The 19,860-nt window shown below is 36.5% G+C and overlaps 1 protein-coding gene across 1 annotated transcript in view; it reads left to right on the top strand.

The window, feature by feature from the left end:
* DNTT (DNA nucleotidylexotransferase) overlaps positions 1–19,182 on the top strand; it is a gene marked incomplete at both ends in the record, with an annotated part of 94,944 nt that extends 75,762 nt beyond the window's left edge. The window contains one exon of the mRNA XM_082308040.1: positions 19,096–19,182. Within this exon, the coding sequence (XP_082164166.1) occupies positions 19,096–19,182 (87 nt within the window). The remainder of the gene's footprint in view (positions 1–19,095) is intronic.
* Positions 19,183–19,860: the final 678 nt, after the last annotated feature.

Here is a 19,860-nt window from a genome sequence, read left to right as displayed (position 1 = left end):
TACTTACCCCAGAAGTTCCTTACCCCAGAAGTTTCCTACCCCAGTATCGAAAGGATCCAATAAGCCCTTGTGAGTCACCTAGAGAGCTGCTGTAGCTCTGGAAGACATAAGCTATGTCCTTCTGCTGAAATTAAAATTAACCAGTTCCAAATATAGTTTAGATTCTGGACTGTAAGCACTAAAATGAAATTCAAGTTCCAAAAATTTCATCATCAAGAAAAGCTGTGTTTTTAATTTAAGCTGATTTTGTTTTAACTTCTGTTATTCTGACACTTGCTGTTAGCTGCTCTTTGGCATTGCTGCAAAACCTTTTTGTTGCTTGTTACTCTTAAAATTCCACAGGAACATAAATATGTTGGATTTCTTTTTTTTTTTTTTTTCCCTGACTGTGTCCCTGGATGTTATCTGAAGTTGCAGCTTGCAGTTCATAAATCCCAGACTGTTGTGATCCTGTTCTTCCTCATGGCTCATCCATTTGAAGATCCAATTCAGATACCCAATCTTTGTTATAAACAGTTGTAGATTTGCTGCAGTCTCGCAGGTTAAAGCTCTCTCTGCTCCCTCTGGTTCTCTATATGTAGTCACTGGATATAAAAGGTCCTTCTTCAGCTTCCAAAAAACCTGACATACATGGTTGTTAAGACGCTATGCCTGTCACTGGTATCTGAAGTGTTTACATTGATGATTGTGAAGACATTTGTCCCACAAACTTCCATTCCCCTTGAGGAAACACAGCCTAGACAACTGCTAGTGTTTAAAGGAAAGGTTGAATGAGCAGGCTGAAAATAATGTGATGTTTTCTCAGTTTGATTCTTCAGGGTTGTGCACTGTCCAAGCTCTGAACTTGGAAATGTCTTAAGTGCTCAGCCAAATCACTCTGAAATTTATGTGTAAAATTTTGCACATACTGCTGGTATTTTGGCTTAACAGAGAAAACAATCAAGAACAGCTGTTAGCATCTGTGGAAGGCAATCCTATGCAGACTGGAAATAAGAGATGACATACTCTATTTGTGCCTTTTCTTACTCTGCAGTAGGTCCGTTCTTGCCTAGTACATATATCTTGTATCACTTTGTAACAGGGCACCATGTCAGGCTGGTAGACTGATGTGATTACAGTCAGCCAAAGGATCATGTACCTCTTCAGACATGTGACATTGGAGGGCATATTCAAACAATTTTTAGGTATTCATGTTCTCTGAACGTTTTCTGATCCCTCTTTGAATCCTGATTTGGAATGTGAACAGGCAACATGAGAGGGAAGAAAGCATTTTGACATTTGGAATGAAGTGACAATTGTGTGAGCTGAAGAGATCACATATGTTGTTGTAATGTGGCCTGAGGAAGGAGGATGGTCCAGAGGTTTGGCTATTAGCTTGCAACTTGGGTCCCACTGTAGCCAAATTTTCTCTGTAGTTTTAAGCAAGTCATTTAACCTTCCTTGATCTCACTTCCCAACAATAAAACCTAATTCCCACAATGTAGAGGTACAGTAAGGATAAGTAGTTAACCACTGTGGCAAAAACTAGTTCAGTTTAATGAAGGATTTTGATCACTCAGTGTTTTGCCTTTCTCTATAACTGGGAGAAAGAACAAATGTTTAATGAAGAATTTTGATCATTCAAAATTGGCTTGTTCTCTTAATCAGAGGGAAAGTCAACCTGTTGACACTTTTTGCAAAGGGAAATGTTTTTTGAATCTCAGCTTTGGAGACAATCCACAGATCAGAGTGTTCCAAACCTCCAAAACTCAGACAGCTCTTAGGGCTGCAAGCTCTGAGGGGCTTGGCTTGGCTGGCTGCTCCAGGCTCATGGAGCCAATAGGCTCTGGGGACCCTGGCTCTGATGTAATTAAAATGACTGATTTGAACTCAGGCTCCCAGTAGCCTGTCAAGCAAGTTGTTGAAAAGATGGGCAAGCTGTCAGGAGCTCAAATAGGCTTAGATTTTTAAAAGTGCCTGGTAAACTAGATTCTATTGGATTATTTTTTTCAAGGCAATATTTTGGTAATTATATCATTTTTATGGAACACCCAGGTTTAAGTGAGTAGGAAATTTCCAACAAACTAAAATTCATTAGAGTTTTGCTGAATAGATCTGTTCACAAGACAATGGGATATTATGTTTGTGTGACTATACATGTGTTAAGTAGAAATATTGTTCCCTCAAACTGTCTTTTCTCTGGGAATCCTAGGAAGTTGAATTCCAGTGATTCTCAGCCAGCAGCATCCATATATCATGTTTCTCTGTAGGTCTTGGTGTGAGGATGCCCCAAACTTAAGTATAGAAGATGCTTCTGAAAGATCTACTGTGCTATGCAAAGCCCAGCCCTACCACTTATACCATGGATACATTTGAGTTTTTAAAATGCAGGATTTATCAACCTTTTTTACTCTTACTTCCTAACTAAACTCCCTTATCTGAATTAATTTAAAACTGGTACCATTACCAAATAATTCAGAACCCATATTGACAGAAAATAAGCTGCTTTTTGGTTGCTTTTACATTTTAGTAACTATTTGGAAAATATTTCTTGTAGATACAATAAAGAAGGATGTTTAAAACTTCCCAGCTATACTTCACACAGTTTCAGCTATGGTGGGATTCCCTATTGCTCTTTCCTTTCATTCAGAGTATATTCACTATTCTTGATGCTGTTTGCTGTTCAGCCTTTACTCAGAGCCAAAGAACCTGGCAGAAATCTTCTGTATTCGGTGTCTGAGCTGTAATCATTTCCCATTTCACAGGAGAAGACTCTGCATAAAACAGGAACTAGTTTCAGCTGCTCCATGTCGGAAGTTCTGAATGATATATTTCCTCGAATCATTATCTTTTGAGTACCTAAGCGAGCATGTGGGAGTTAGGCTGAATGAGAGGTGGGATGGACTAGATGCATTAAGCTGTTGCAGGTACTTTTCTCTATTCCTGTTTTGTGGCAGGAGATTTCTAGGGATGGCATGCGGAACAGCGTCATGGCTGGATCATGGTCATGTAGAAAGTGTCTCTTTCCTGCACCTTTATCACACTACTACCCAGCGGAGATCTCAAGCTGATTGTTAGATCTGAGGGTTGGATTTGTCTTGTAGATTTAGATTTTTGTCTTATATAAACCCAAATGTTTTCACAATAATATTCCAGAAAGTCACTTTTAAGTCCAATTATTACTTTATGCAGTTCAAGGCAGCAAAATGAAGTGATGTAAATAATTAGCACTACTTTTTTGTAAAAGAGTAGCTGGCATTCCTAGGGTATAATAGATTGATTAAATTATTAGCATATGAATGTTCTTGCACTAACGTTGTAGGTTGTTGGGTTTTTGTAAGAGGAGGGTCACAAGCTCAATGTTATTTTGAAGAGTCATTGGAGCAGAAAGCAGTTATTAGTTTTATGTCCTATGAAAATTTAAGATGGGAAATAGCTGCCTTAATGTTTTCTATTGTTAAAGAAATATTGGAAAAAATATGACACTCTTTGCAGAAGACTGTGTATGATTGATGACAATTTTGCATTTAAAAACCATTGTGTGAATTTGAATGGCATTAAATGTTATTTAGTTGTTGAACAGCAAGAGAGGCAGTTTATATAACTGATCTGAATAGTAAATTCACAAGATGCTCTGAAAACTTCATAATGGGACCCAGCTTTGCAAAACATTAAATGCTGCACAGTTACAATGAAAACAGTAAACCCCTATGCTCCCAACTGTTTTTTAAGAGAATATTTAGTTTTCCTTGGGAAACCAGTATAAGCGTTAAAGGGGAAATTTATCCTGGGATTTCTTCCACATTGTGAAGATCTCTATTGCACAGTCCTTAATCACTTGCCTGCAGAAAGCATTTCTATTTAGGAAAATCCTTATCTGACTCTTCAGGCAGGGCTTGCCCTGTCTGTCTTTGCATATATCTGTAAAGCCAAATGAAGGTGTGATTGCAGCCCAGGTAAATGACTATTATATGACTGTGATGCTTTGATGAGCTGGCTCGAGGGTGTATGTAAGTTTGCTGAGTTCTGCTACTGCCCATCTTTTGCCCAAGTAGTTGCTTCACAGGCAACCACAGTGTTTGCAGCAGGCAGCCCATCCAGTCATGCCTGGCAACATACTTGAACTTCTGGCCTCCCCCATGATATTCACATTTTTCTCTGGCTGAGTCTAAGTCCGTGTTGCTGGCATGCCACTTAGCCAGTAAATTTTATTTTGAAATAAGTCTTACCTGACAGTGACCACGTTGGTCAGAAAAGTTATGTTTGTGTGGTGGCTTGGCTTAGTGGATGGAAACAGCTCTGAGGAAGCCAGACTGATTGCAGATGTCTGGGCTGTTACCTGCACTTCCCAGAACTCTGTAAACAGGTCTCCTAATAAAAAGCCATCTTTGTTTTCCAAGCATTGATTCTTTGCTGTCACTACCCAATACGTGATTTCTCAAAAACATCTATCACTGGGAAGATGAGCTGGCTATGATTCTATACCCTCATTTTATTACATAAAGGTGTGTAATATTAATACGGGTTTAACTGTGTATTCAATAGTTATTGTCTGAAAATCAGTTTTCTTGTGTCATCTGGGAACGTTTACTCCACGCTACCTTTCACTGAAAAAAGATGCCTGCAGAAGTTTACTTGCACAGTTAAAGAAGCATTTTTTATGATTCTTTAAAAACTGGATGTTATAGTCTTATTTTGGCAGATGCTGTTCTAAAGCTATGAAGTTATAACAGTGAGACAGTGAGCCTTGAGAACATCTTGATGAATTAAACATGCTGCAGCTGCAGAGTTTGCTTTAGATGTCTGCAATAATGACTGGATTAAAGCTAAAGTAAACATAAAGATCCAAAGTTTATAATATTGATTTCCAATGTGATCAGTTGTTCACATAATCATTAGTACAATTAAACACTGAGTCACTGTAAACAGATGCATATACTTTCATTTGCATTCCAGTTCTTCTCTCTCGCTCTCAGGAAAGTGGAAATTGCATATGTGATTTGGGGGATTTTTTCTTTTTACACTGGTCTATTTTTAAAAATTAAGAATTAAAATAATCTACTTTTCTTACCTCTTAGTAAATTAAAAAATGATTATGCATTTTCTTCCAAAGTGTGGTTTTCCCCAGTGTTCTCTTAGCAGTTTAAATGTTTCACGTATAGTATATGATAGTTCATTTTTACAAAGTCTGCATATAATTCATATATATATTTAGGTAAATTTAATCCCTTTGTAGCAGCAAGCTGTACATCTAACACAAAGATAAATGTACATAACTGTTGTTTCCTTTGCTCAGTGTGTTTTCTGAACAGTTCAATGAAACCCGTATCGCTAATGAAAAGGGAGAGCTCTCAAAATGCATAAGTAGGTGCAGACCCAAAATATTTTAACTATACTTTTTCATTCATTTTAATTTCTAGGGCAGTACAGAGCCAACCATTTTCAAGTGTTTTAATTCAATTATTCCATCAGTATGCTAGGGTAAGTTATTGAACGTGGGGCAGGTAACATAGTCTCAGATTTCCTGTCAAAAGAAAAAAGAAATTGATTGAGAAGAAGCTAGGTAGAAAGGAAGCTGGAAAAGGAAAGAGCCAAGAGCCAGAGAGGAAAACAGGGTATGGAGTGGGAATGAGAATGGGAAGTCTGTGGGGGATATACAGATTTGATAAGGAAGTACAGAGTGGCTGTACAAAATGATGGGGAAAGGAAAGGGTATATTTGATTAGCAGCTGCATCGTGGAAAAGAATCTGGGTTGGTTGAAGAGGCTGAGCTGAAAAGGGATATGGAAAAAGAATGACTGGGGAGAGATAGGAGTGGAAGTTTGATGGACTAAAAAATAAGTTAAATTCGTTAGGCTAATGCTCTAAGCTGGCAACAAGGAATGGGTAAACTTTCAGTTGCCCCAAATAACTGAGTAAACTGTGTTTATCTCACTTTACTGTGGATATGGCATGGGTGGAGCCTGACGTTACATTAGAAGTCTGAGGGGAGAGATCAAGGCTACAACTCAGTATAGGGAAGTAGGGAAGAGAGGGAGCTAGAACAGATACAGATTGTAAAAGCTCAACTTGCTAAGACTGATTGATCCCACATTGGCCTGCAACCCAAGATTGTTGTCAGTGCTGTCAGCAAATATTTGCTCTCCCTGTGGCACAGTGTATTTCCTGCCTAGTGAAGGAAGCCTACGTATGTTCTAGGAATTGAAGGAAGCAGTATTTCTTTGAAGAAAAAGAAGTCTCGTGCATATACATAGGAAAACTGAATTGAGGTTAAAATACAATCAATCAACCACATTCTGGGATTTTTTAAATTGCAAGTCTTTGTTTTTGCAATCTCAATAATATTCTTTTTAAGTGTTTTTTTATAATAATCCCATATGAATTACACTCAACTGTGTTTCATAAAATCCAGGATTCTGCATTTTTCTTGTTTCATTCATTCATATGGAGCTTTATAAAGAAAAATACAATAAGCCAACTTAACAGTATTTGACAAGCTAAAGCTACTGTAAATAACATAGACTTAAAGCAAAACAGAAGTATAGCTAAAGTGGAAAAGGAAGTCATCCCTGTTAATCTTTTTAGTGACTTTGTGATAGGACACAGATTGTCAGAGAACTACAGGGGCCAATAAGTTTTTGTTCTGTTTTTGTTTACAACAGTGTGCTATTTAACACTTTAAACTTTTTGCCTGAGTTATCAGATAGGAAGTTCCAAGTTTCTCTTCACTTTGTGTGCCCAAAACTGAAAACATATTCTTGTAGTCTGGATGGTTATGTATTATACTCTTTATTTATTGTGGAATGTTTTTAATTGTTTAAATTGTAATGGGAGGTTGGATGCATAACTATGTAGTGTTTTGCAACAAAGTAACCACACATCTGTCATTTTAAACAGAGACTAGTTCCATTTTATGCACAGCATGGTCTTGTTTACAAACTACATTTTAGCAAATAAAAACGTGCTCATTCAGTTAAATCAACAGATAATATTAATTTTTTTTATGTTTTATTTTTCAAAGTGTCAGCTCTTCAACACTGGTCTTTTTCTTTCTTCTTTATCAAAGCTATTTGGAGTAAGTATGTAGAAAGCCTGAAGACATTTTGTTGCTCCATGTTATGAAATAGTTAATAGGATAACTGCCTAGAATATCCTAATATTAGCCTGATTATTCTGCTTTACTCAGTAAATCTACTTTTTATTGTTCAGAAATTGAATATGAATAAATCTATAACTAGAGTTAGAGAATAGTTGCAAGAGAAATATTCAAGTATGGTATTTCTGATTAAAAGCACAGGACATGTCCAGTGGTAAAATGAAACGAGAATTTATTATTCCAGTTTCTATTACCTTCAAAAATTATTCATGCCCAGAATCATTAGAATAAATTCCACTGCACTATTTTGCATCAATACCATTACACATGATTTTGCCTGAGGGTATTGAGTCAATGGGTAATGCTTGTAATACTGCTTTTTCAATCCTGGTTTGTTATAGTGTCATTTCAAAGGGACTTTTTTTTCTCTCTGATTTATTTATCATCTTATTTGTAGCTGGATTAGGAACAGATTAGTTTTTATTTTAAAGCAGGCAGGGTGACGTGAAAATTACTACAGAAAATACCAGTTAAACACGAAAATTACATTTGGAGATAATACAATGTCAGAGGCACTTCAGGTTATTTGCTACTGAAAACCCTCATGATACTGTCAAAGGGAAAATGCACAGTGTCTACACAGTGCTGTGGAATATTATTATTGAACTTGGTGAAATACTTCACATTTCTAGCACAATTAGTACTTCAGCATTTATGTTCTATAATTGTCATGAAATTGTTTGTACTGTTGATAGTCTCATTCATAAACATAGCATAAATATTTAGCAAAATGTCTAATTACAAGCAAAGCAAAAATCACCAACACCCAGTCTTAAAACAAAACCTCTCCAAAAAAAAAAAAAAAACCCAAACAAGAAAAGATTGGGGAAAAATAAGAAAGGAAAAACACCTGAAAGTTGTTAGTCGTATTGTTTAGGAAAGTACTAGAAGACAGATGCTCAGATATTATAGCAATCCACAAAATGTAAAAAAAATATGTGTTGACCAAAATGAAGATAAATACTACTAGAGTAAAATATACTAATGGGTAATTACTACACGGTTCCTTAGGGCTTGATTCTGTCATGTTTTTTCATCAAGCAGTGTCTTATTCTGAGAATGTTGTCTCACTGACTAGTGATAGAATAAGATGCTGTCCTTCTCAGGCTGGCTAGCAGTATGAATATCAGGACCATGGAGAAGTTTCATTTTTCTGTGTTACTTTCTGACAGCATTCATACTACACAAGATAGTCACTGAATACAATTATTTGAAACCTCTTATATAATGACAGGATTGTATGCATTTTTATCTGGAAATTGCTCTACTTAGACTTTTTTTTTTCCCCTATTCCCTCCCCTCCCTCTCCATAAAATCATTTAGCTTGCTGTGAAAGTTACTGATTACAGTGATTCCTGTTAGCACTTTGTCTACCCTAATGAGTCAGCTAATGATTTCAGAGAAGTAGCTGCCATTTTATGGATTGATGTTACATTGTATTCCCATACTTTCATTGGAGATTGAAGGCACTCAACCTCATATGACTCAGTGTACTGCAGGAATTCATGGATCTTCTGTAACAGTTTCTCTACAGTTACAAAATTCTGGGTCTGTAACCGGTGTAAAATTGCAAAGTTATTTGCTACACTGAAGCTCTGAGCAGATTTATGTTTTCCACCAAAGATGTACAACATTCATTCTTGTAAAGTTAACAGGAGCAGAGAGAAGGAAGAGAAAATAGCTGGCTTCCTGATCAGTGTTTGCAAAGTATGCCTTCATCTTGGTCATTACAAGTCAGTAAAGAAGGACTGGAGCTGGTTCAACACTGAAGGTAGGCTGCATGGCAGAAGATGACAGACCTGAATGACAGATGGAAATCCTGGTGCAGGGGCTGCACCCTTTTATTGATGGCCATAAATATATGGGTTGAGGAGGTGCATATCCAGCTGTTGAAAGCAAATAGAATCATAGTCGCTGTGGTTGATATCATTGATATCACCAAATTCTGCTAGAGAAGTCAATAATTTTTAAGTGTTGATGGCATCACTCGGCTCCTGTTAGTTATTTTAGTAAAAATCTCTATATACTACCATGTGTATTCCTTTTTGACATTTAGCGTATAAAATAAAATCAGAGCCCACTGCCTTGGTTACGGTGATGCTCAATGACTCAAATTCTACATGGTAAGGGTAGAAAATAGCATGTAACTAGATATTCAGGGAAGATATTAAAGAAATATGCTTGAGAGAGGCTAGCTTTCACTCACATCTCTTATTATCCATCATTCTAATCAAGTAATGTTCCTTGTCTGTAGGTTAGTAAATTCAAATATAGACACAAGCACATGGTAATAACCTCAACAAAATGCTTCTTTTCTTTGAAATCTGTTCCTTTCTACTGCTATGGAGAGTTATGCATTTTCTCATAGGTTTCTTCAAACCTTGTGGCTTATACCTTTCAGAGCTATTAGCTGGCCCAGTTAATGCACAAGCTCTGTCTGCAAGAAATCACTCCAGAAAGTGATTGCTTTTGATAATGGGGAAGGTGGAAATATCTTTTTGTGAGTAAACAAGTTTTGAACAGGAAGTGATTGAAACACTTAAAGTTTGCAGCATCCTTCCTCACCCTTCCTTGCAGCCGCTATTTTTGCTAAGTCACTTTGCAGGCGACTTCCTCTCAGAAACCCACTCTCTCAGAAATCCATTAAGATAAACCAAAAACAGGTTAATGTTTTTTTATTCAATCTGCTGCAGAGCTTTATTAAGACACAAAGAGGTTTATCTAGACTATTGCTTTTCCCCCACCCTCTCTTTCCATTACTTTCAATTCTATGCACCCTTTTGTTCTTGCATTTTGGCTGGCTGGTGGTTGGAGTAAATTTGTTGTGTGGTTCTGTAAATTTGGTTGGAGTAAAATGTTCTGAGTCATTTTATTAGAGATTTTAGTCTGAGTTAACATCTACCTGAAAAAGCAATTCAGAAATCTCTGAACTAATATTCCACTGAAAATCTCTTTTCGCTATTTTCTTCAGTTTTACCTCCCTGACTTGTTATATGGGTTGCACTCATTCTCCACATGAAAGTGCTGAACTGCGGAAGTTCATCACATGTCCAGTATTGTAAGAAGTGTTAGCACAGGAGGCACCATTAGGAGGTCATGTCAAGTCAATCATTCAGTAACACTCTCCTCGATCCTGTTTTTTTGTCTTTTGCTAGTCTGTTACTGACATCCTCCCTCTTGTCCTTCTCTCCTCCTTTATTTTTTATTTATTTCTAGAAAATGTTACTAGCATCTCCATATTTATGATGCCAGGATAAACGTAATTGAAGTTGATGGGGATCAAAATTATAATCAACTCAAAGTATTTATTTTTGGGCTTGCAATAACTTAATTGTCAATAAACAGAACATCCAACTAGTTGTGCTATGGAGTGAATTTGGATAATTTTTCATCAATCAGTCTGTAAAATCTGATTACCTCTCTTCTGAGTGACCTTTCTGAGAGAGGATGTAAGCGCATAGCTGAAGCAGAACATATGTTCTCCGTGTCTGTCTTGTCTTTTCTCGGGCTTTCCTCACTCAGTTTCTTTGACAGTGGTCCTTGTACTTGTCACATCCAAGAATTCCTAGACATCTGCATTCAGTGCATTCAGTGGTTGGCCTTGGAACTCAACTTTTTGTTTCAAAAATATGCTTTCCTTGCCAGAGGTTGACTTTTCTGTGACCTCAGTCTTTTCAAGTTTTCTTTTGGTTGTGTTCTAATGGAGATATGCAGGCTAGTGAGGCAGAGCAGGCTACCCAGGTGAAAAGCAGCATTGACCTTGCATGATTTCATAAGGCTTGTTTGCTAAGGATCACCAGAAATCCATGCAGCTCACTGTAGTCAAATGAAAAAGCCTGTAACATTGGACTGTCTTTAATTTTGCACTGAGAACTTACTTTTCTGCTCTTACTGAATTTACATACTGTCAGTCACAGGATCTAACATTTAACTCTCCAACACAGGAAGCAACTGGAATTATATTGATATAAACCATTAGGTGTGTGCCTAAGGACTTCTAACTTCCAGTTGACAAAAATCCATGCAGCAGAATTGAATTATTGAATCATATGACTTCTTCATAAAAAAATTGAGCCAGAAAGATGCATGCTTTTCTAACATACTTTGCAATATTTTAACAGCTAAGATAACAACATATTGTTTGCTTTCTGTCCTCTTTGTTCCTTCTTTTTTTCTTACCTTTCAGGCAGATCTCATTTCTGGTTTTAAAGAATTTTGTAGTTCAAGCCCCAAAAATCTTTTCCTTGCAATTCCAATCATACAATAAATGAAAATGTGACTAGTTCACACTTTCAAATGTCTGTTTATTTCTTTTCTCCTCAGTCTTTTGTGGGTTAGAAGAAGATGTTTGTGGCTATTTTCACATACTACGTTTAATAACCTTATATCAAGAAACAATTTTATGTGCTACTGCTACCTTTTTAGAAAAATTTCACCAAAAGTTGTTTTAGCATTTATAGAACTTCTCCCATAAAAGTGACAGTTGGTTGCACCTATTCCAACTTATTTGTTTTATTTCTCATTATTGTTATTTCTAACATTTTCACAGATGATAAATAATTTAATGCTATACTCATTTATTGTCAGAATCTTGCTCTGAACTCAATAAAATATGAACATCAAGTGCAGTCAATCTAAGAATTGCAGGAAATGTTACAACAAAAAGACTTCAATGTATTGTTTTGTGGACACATGATTGTGCAGAATGTTTTGGTGCAACGATTGGACTCCCTCGTTAGCTGAATATCTTTGGCATGGTATGCAGGAGTTTAGGTCAATATAATCTGAAAATCATAAACCATAAAATAATGAAATACATACCGACATTGTAAGGTATACATTATAAAAGGCTGATTTATTAAAAGTAGCATCTTCCTAAAAGTTTCTGCAGTACTAGTGTGACCTGTCTTCAGTGTTGGTTCATCAACACTTTTTCTAGAGAAAATGGCCAAGTGGCAGAGAACAGATAGGGTAATGCTCAGGTCAGGTAAACACGTGAACATTCCCACTGCTAATCACATGGAAAGTATTTGCTACTTGATGGATTACTTATGTTTCAGCCTTCACAATTCTTTCTGTAAGCTCATTTTATTAATTTAATTAACAGCTATTTATATTTTTTACAGGATATAAATGTTATTTGAGCAACTGGAATCGGAGAAAAAGGGAGTGTGAGCAGTTTAATAGCTTTGCACCTTTAATCCAATAAGCCATCTTAGTATATTCTATAACTTCTAAGTCTTTGGTGTTTTCGTGCACTGCTTCACTGAATGCAGTGGCCTTTCATATCCAGAGAAGTGCTTTCACATCTTGGGAGCTTTTGCAAACAATGTAAGTAGCATCATCTCTGCATTAGTCCCAAGTATCTTTAATTAAAAATCTTTAATTGACTTGGCATAAGTGATGACATGTGAAGATGTCACTGAAGTGACAAATACATATGTAAGATAAATTTAAGGTGCATTATGGTATCTTTTACTATCGTTGATTAAGCAAGTCTTGTTGTTACCATCATTCACCTACAATTGACTTCACCCACAGAACTTATTTTTAGAATGGACTCTGTCCAAACACAATGAACAGTTAAGTTCCACATTTGCAAATGACACTCTGTCCTCTTCTTTTCTGTTGTTCATTTATCATTGTCATGCTTACTGCCTCTGTAATAATTCCAGACATGTAAAGTGATGGGGGTTTAGACTGCTTGGTGTTTATGATTCAGTACACTGGAAATGCTACAAAGTTAGATATGATCATATTTCCACTATGTCTCCATTTTAATAATTTAAAAAGGAAAGCAAATATTAAGGTAATTGAACTGATGTGAATAGATGTCACATGTGAAACACCATACAAAAATTAGTGAGAGAAGACCAAAATTAAATGAGAAAATCCCTAACTACCCTATGTAAGAGTTTGCCATTTTAAAGCATGCAACACCATCAGGATACAAAGAAAAGGTTAGAATAAATGTACATGTTAATGACATTCCCAGATACTTGTCTAGAAGCAAAGTTATATCAAACAGTTTTGTAATTTGTTAACAAGACACTGTTGGCAATATTCTGTGTCATCCACTCAACCTTCCCCCCCCCCCCCCCCCCTTTAATTGATGAAACAGTATGTCAGAAGGAGTCCAGACAGACTTTAATGATTATGGCCCTTCAGGGTCTTTTGCAAAAGGAGGGAGGGTGCCTCCTACACAATGTCATAGTTTTCCAAAGGATAATGAAATCCACTGGAGTATGACTGCATTGTTTCTGAATTACAGCTGTAGAGCAAATAAAAGTCAGCACTATGAAAAAAGTAGGAAAAATGGGATATGGAAGGAAATTTTTTGGTCTTTGAAAGGGCATGATTTTGCTGTGACTTATTCAAGAATAAATGCTTAAATAATGTATAAAGTAGAGTTGGGCCAATAATCATCTAGGAAACTTCATAGTTAATTCCAGTTTCTCAGATAATAGCAATCACGATAAGGATTTAAAGAAAGAAATGAATCAAATTTCCACCATGTGTCTCATCTTCAGAACAGTGGGTTGCACATGTGCATATGTTGTACATCCAAACCTGGAGTACTTTTCTCTCCAGCAAATTCTTCTGGTTCAGAACCTTTAAATCCCATTTCATTAATGATACTGTCTATGTGGTCCTACTGGCTTTTATTTTGAGGCACGTGTATGCAAACTAACTTCCTAAGCTCATCTTGAGATGGGGAAAATAGTAATGAAATGCCACAGTGCACAGGCTGAGAGTTATTTATAGTATTACTCAATTATAACAGATTACTCAATTTCGTATTTTGCAACACACTATTATTACCAAGCTATTTGGTAATAGAAAGTAGGATATCAGTCTACTTGGAATCTGATTAAATGTGTGCTTTTCAAGAAGGCTGAGCTAATATTGATAAAGAGCATGAGTTGACTTGGTTTCAGGAACTTTGTGTACACAAATCTGGCAGAGCAGTTGTGGGCAGAGCAACAGCTTTTACGTCTCCTGAATGAGCAACCTCAGCAAAGTATTGTTTTGCTCAGTGCAGTGTCAGGAGGTTGCTATCCCTGCAGTATTACTCCTTCCTGACCAAGCAGTGGAAAGGAAGATGGATGGCCACAGTAGAGGCAAGTGTGGGCTGGGTGTCTAAGCAGTATGGTTTCATTTCAACAGCCTAAAGGATTTATCTAGGCTCACTGAAAGTACAGGTTACTTAATACATGAAGAGTGCATATGCAGTGGCCTAAGTTTTCATATAATAGCAAGATCCTTTGTGTTGTGAAAATCAAGAATTTGTGCCCAATAATTTCTAGTAATTTCTGATTTCTTGGGATCTTTTCTTCTGTATCTTTACCGTACAAATCTCTAACCATATTTTAAGGTTTGTTATCTTGATGTGTAGGGTTAACGTACTTACATTGAACTACTCAGGAAATAGGTTAAAGAGACACATGGGGGTACTCCAAAAATGGAAGACAAAAAGGGGTCTGAGGTACTTTCCAGTGCATCCAACTTTTTCCGATTATTTAAATGACGTATATACAAAATCAATAAAATCAGTATTTGTCCCCCAAAGGAAACGTGTGCTGTTGGCCAATGCTGATTTATATAACTAAAACTAGAATTCTACTTTACTGAGTAATGGTTTTGTTTTGTTGGCTTCATCATATTAAAATGTGAGATGAAACCAAGTGACAATAGTAGTATAACATCTGTTTGAACTTTGGCAGTGCTAGTTAGGATATCATCAAGCAGTGCTTGCTCTGTGCCTTCACTCTCTGCTTCTCTTTCATCAAAAGTATTATTGATCATTAGTGCCAAAATGAAAAATAAGAGGTAGCTGTTCACATAAGAAAACATTTGGATGGCAGCTGTTCTACATTAGGTGTAGTTAATGGTCATGTTTGCAACCACAAATGTAATATTTACATCCATTGAAATAACAGAATTGATTAAATGGGATAAGAGCAGAGTGATACCAGCTGCTCCAGAGCATTGTTTTTTGTAAGTTTGATTGATGTTGATTGGGCATGTCTTGGATCTGCTGAATATCAGTAAGAAGCTGAAAAAAATTCACAATGGGGCAAGCAGTTCATTACTTCTCTTGAGCAAAAAGAAAAGAAAAAAGGAAGAAACAGTACTGAATGCAATAATAAAATTTGCATAACTGTATAAGCTCTGCATAGATTGACAAAGAAGCAAAATCATAGGTTATGATTAACATTAATAACACTTGCATTGCTAAAGCAGTTGGCAGATATCAGAGATTCATTTAGAAACATGGCTTGTAGCTACTGAGAATGGTATTCAGCATCAGATACTTTGTATTAGAAATTTTCCCTGTCAAGCAAATGAAATGAGTTTTGCTTGCAGAAAAACATAAAGTGACAGAACAAAAGAAATGGGATACAATTTGAGGTCCCAGAGATATGAAGAGCTTCTATTAAAGAGTATCTATAACATCTGTCTACGAGTGTAAGATCTTTTTTCTTGTGTTACTTTTTTGCAGGAATGTACATGTATGGATTGCCCTCTCTTAGTAATAGCAAACAACAAAGCAAAACAAAACTCCCCCCCCCGCCCCCCCAAAAAAAAACCAAAACCAACCCTCCCTAAAATTCTGTCCTCCCCAGATATACCCTAGGAACAAAATATCCCCAGTATTGTTACCCAATGGGCAGTTATCAATGTCTTTATTCCTTTCCTTTTATTGTGTTCAATATCTTCTTTTCTACCATTTTTTCTAGTCCTGTCTCTATGAAAAAGGATCACTTTTCCTGTGGTCGGTGGTTTTTGTAGGTTCCTTTTATTCCAGAATCTGACATTCGAGCTTCCTAGGAAAAAGGAATGATATTTGTCTATGCTTTATAAGCAATCTTTGCTATTGCAGACACAACTTTGAACTCTCAGTTCATTATGGATATGTGATTGTTTTCAGCTTTTCATACTCCAGCAATACTCTGTAGTTGTCTGGGACACTGTCCCAGAGTCTAAATATTCATATGCTGAGAACTTCATGGTGGAGGATAAAATCCCTTAGAAAATGGGAGACTGTTTTTACACTACAGGTGTCAAAACAAAAAAGCATACCATGTTTGTCCTGATTTGATTTAAAAAAACCAAGTTCCTGAAGCAATGGGCCAAATTATTCCCTCTAATTTCTGATACGGTGTGTTCGAAGATGAAAATTATATAAGTGGAATTCATTATGGGAAAGTGAAAACAACTTCATCTACCTTGTTAAGTACTTTTGCTGTGCACTCTAGTAAAAAATGTCTGATCCATATGGAATGTATCATTGCCTGAAATCAATGTCTTTGTAGTAGAGCTTAATACAATGTCTACTGAACTCAGTGCAAAAGGTTTTATTTCAATGGGTTTGGTTTGGGTAAAGTGCAATAGATACACAACAGTTCTGCAAATGCAAATCTGGGGAATACAAATGCCAAAGAGTTAATGTGATAAGTAAGTAGCTTCTGAGCATGGCAAGGCACTATTTGTGAAGACTGCACTGTATATATTGATACAGGACATTACAAAAGCAGGTACAATTTTAAAAGTTACTTTCTGGTTTTGTAATATATTTTTATTAATAACACAGAACATATTAACTTCATGTTGCCATAATTACCATTTACTCTAATTATTTCCCTATTAAGATTGTTTTTGTCTAATTAAAGATGAACTGTCTCCAACTAAAATAGTGAAAATATTCCATATTACTTCACTGTATAGCAATAATTTGCTAAGAAAGATAAATGACTTCATAACTTTGGATGGATTCATGAGGATATCAGCCAGAACGGCTCTTATATACCTGCTTTGCTGGTTGGGAACCTTGGAACCTTGTATTCTGTCCTTTCTGTCCTCCCAAGCTCAACGGAACACTGATGGCCTCTGGCTCTATTCAGTCAGGATCATCTAACTTCTACCATTCAATTTAGTCTTCATAGCCTTTCTAGCCCAGTTAAACTGGCTTTCATGTGGCATTGAAAAATAGCCATTAGGAAAGCTGCCAGCTTGACTACTGTGGCTGTTGGAGCTGAAAAGTGTCAATGAAAGATGGGCCTTTTCTGTAGAGTTGGACTTAGAACTTCAAATTTCAAATACCCCTACAATGAAATGGAAGCAGGTTTCTGATTTGGTTGAATCCCTGATAAAGTTCGAGTCCAGCTGACAATTAATGTTACATTTCAGTTTAGGGGTTCAGTTCTTCGTTATGTCTTGGCAAAACTGTGGCTCCTGACAGGACTGAGATATGGATCAGGCACTGGAAAGAATGGGACTGATGGAGAATAATAATAAGCCAGTGGGTATTAGCTGATGAGATTAATTTTAATGATGATGCACAAGCACATTTCAGGGGCAGCATGAGGCTGCCCTGGGCTCAGCTGTTTTGCTTATTGTTTCTGGCTCATTGTTCTTTCTGCTTTCCTTTCATTGATGCAGCAGCTTAGACAGTGTTATGTAGCTTTCACATGCTCTGGTGCCATAGAATTTGGCCAAGCTGCATCTCCAAGTCTTTCCTACCAGTGCTGATCATCTCTGCTGACTGATAAGTAACAGGGGGCTTGAAAGAAGAAAGAGTGAAGTGTCAGTAACCAGAAGCAGGATCTACCTGTTCCAGGAATCTGTCTGCCTGCTGCTTTCTGAGTTCCTTGCGTTATGTGATCTCAGTGGGATTAAGAGACAGGGAAGCACCATCCAGATCAGGGAGTGAAGGAGAGCAAGAAGGCAAGACCACAGAGGAAAAAGAAGGAAAAGTTGTGAATCTCTGGTGCCAGAAGTAGTTCCACCGTACCGTGGGCCTACTTTGATCTAGTTATGGACTCCTCTTCCTGACCCATTCCCATGGGTGTGCTGGACAGCATAGCCCTCCTGGAGGCAGCACCTCACAGATGAGAAAGCAGAAGCTCTTGAGATTTTCCCAACTAAGTGGAATTCATCAGTGAGTAGTTCTCTAGACAGCTTCTCCTCTTTCACAGTAGAAAGTAAATCTAGAAGATTATGAAACCTTAAGCCTGAAGTTTTCATGACACTGGAGTTTGAGATTGTTCAGAGCTGAACACTGATTGAGACTTAACTTCAAATTATTCTGGAATTGTTGAAATATTAAGTATTCTTTTTCAATAGAAATGAGTTCTTTCTTGCTTCCAAACTCCTCTAAATGGTGAGGTTTCACTGTTTTAATATTCATCTACCTTAGCAGCTTTTTTAATTAATATTGTACTTCACTGGTGAAAGGAATGCATAAGGCTATGTAATTTACTTAGGGGAGGTAGGGCTTGTGGGTGGTTCCTATGCAAGAATACTATCCTGTGTTATCAGAAGTACATATATGAAAAAACAAAACTGATTTTTATTGTAAAACATTCATTAGCAGTGTGTGTGTGTGTGTGTTAAAATCCAATTGCATTTGCAGATCCCTCATTTTCATCTTGTTTTTCTAGATGGAATATTATGTCTTTTCAGATAAGCCTTCTGTAAGTATTAGAAATTTGGAAAGCATCAGTGTTTTTAATGCTTGGCTATACATAATTAGTGTAACCATTGAATCAGCTTGAATGCATTTATAGAGAACATTACTATATTAATTTAAAAAACATTGATGATTTTATTAAGAAAGTCAAACTATTGACCTTCATGGAAGGGAAATGTAGGTTTTGTTTGCGTTCTAGTCCTAATACTTGTGCACAGAGTCTTGAAAAAGTAAATCAAAACAAAGAGTTGTAAACTAGTCATTAGAATTGCAGCATCAAGAAGCATTAGGATTATTTTTTAACTTGTTTTCACATTTCAAGGTTAACACACTGCTGAAGACAGTGTATTCTGTAGAGGATACAATGGGTAGAACTGTCAAAAATTAACTCCTTTTAAAACAGCAGAAAACATCAATTGAAATTTCCCCCTAACATTCTTATTGACTCCCATTTTTTTTTTTTTTTTTTTTTTTCATTCTTTCACAGAGGATCTTTCTCAAAGCTGGAAGTGAGGAAGAAATCTTTGCACATCTTGGCTTGGATTATGTCGAACCATGGGAAAGGAATGCTTAAAATGATTTGCCAATGTACATTCATCAGTTGACAGCAATAGTCTTTATGCCTATCTTGCAGTCTGATTTAAATATATGTATATTATATGCATCTCTATGACAACTTACAAATTTTAAAAATATATTAGAAGCCATTATACATGCTGATGTTCCTAGAAAAGAAGAGTTTAAGTTCTTCCAAATACTTTCCAGTCTTTTCTGTATTAGTCTTTGAAGTTTCTACATGGGAGTGATGATAGAGCTCTTTTTTGGGGGAAAACTTGAAACTGGTGAGATTTTTCCTTTTTACATTTAACATTCCCGTGAATAATACTTGCTTGTTAAAATACTGTCAGCTATGACAATACCTAAATAATACAAAATATTTGAGCTGAGTGCAAAAATTACTGAAGTCCATGCTTATATTTAACTGAATTTCTCAAGTGTTTTGCTGAATCCATATATAAAATTGCTGCTGTATATAAGGCTTAATGACTTAGTCAGTAATTAGTCTGGCAGTCTCAGCAAGTCGGGGCTTCAGCTGTAATATTTTTCCAAGTGGGGCACCACTCTACAAAAACTGTAAACAAGTTGAGAATTCAGTGAGAGTTAGAAACATTTCACAGGAAGGGATTTTGGAAACTAAAAGTGGAATAACTCAGTAGCAATCTTCAATTGTGAGGAAAAAATGCTATAAATT

Source organism: Platalea leucorodia, assembly GCF_965183815.1.
Source record: "Platalea leucorodia genome assembly, chromosome: 4".
In the NCBI taxonomy this organism is placed as follows: Eukaryota; Metazoa; Chordata; class Aves; order Pelecaniformes; family Threskiornithidae; genus Platalea; species Platalea leucorodia.
The sequence above is the reverse complement of the archived record's forward strand: the minus strand, read 5'-3'. Positions and strand labels throughout refer to the sequence as shown.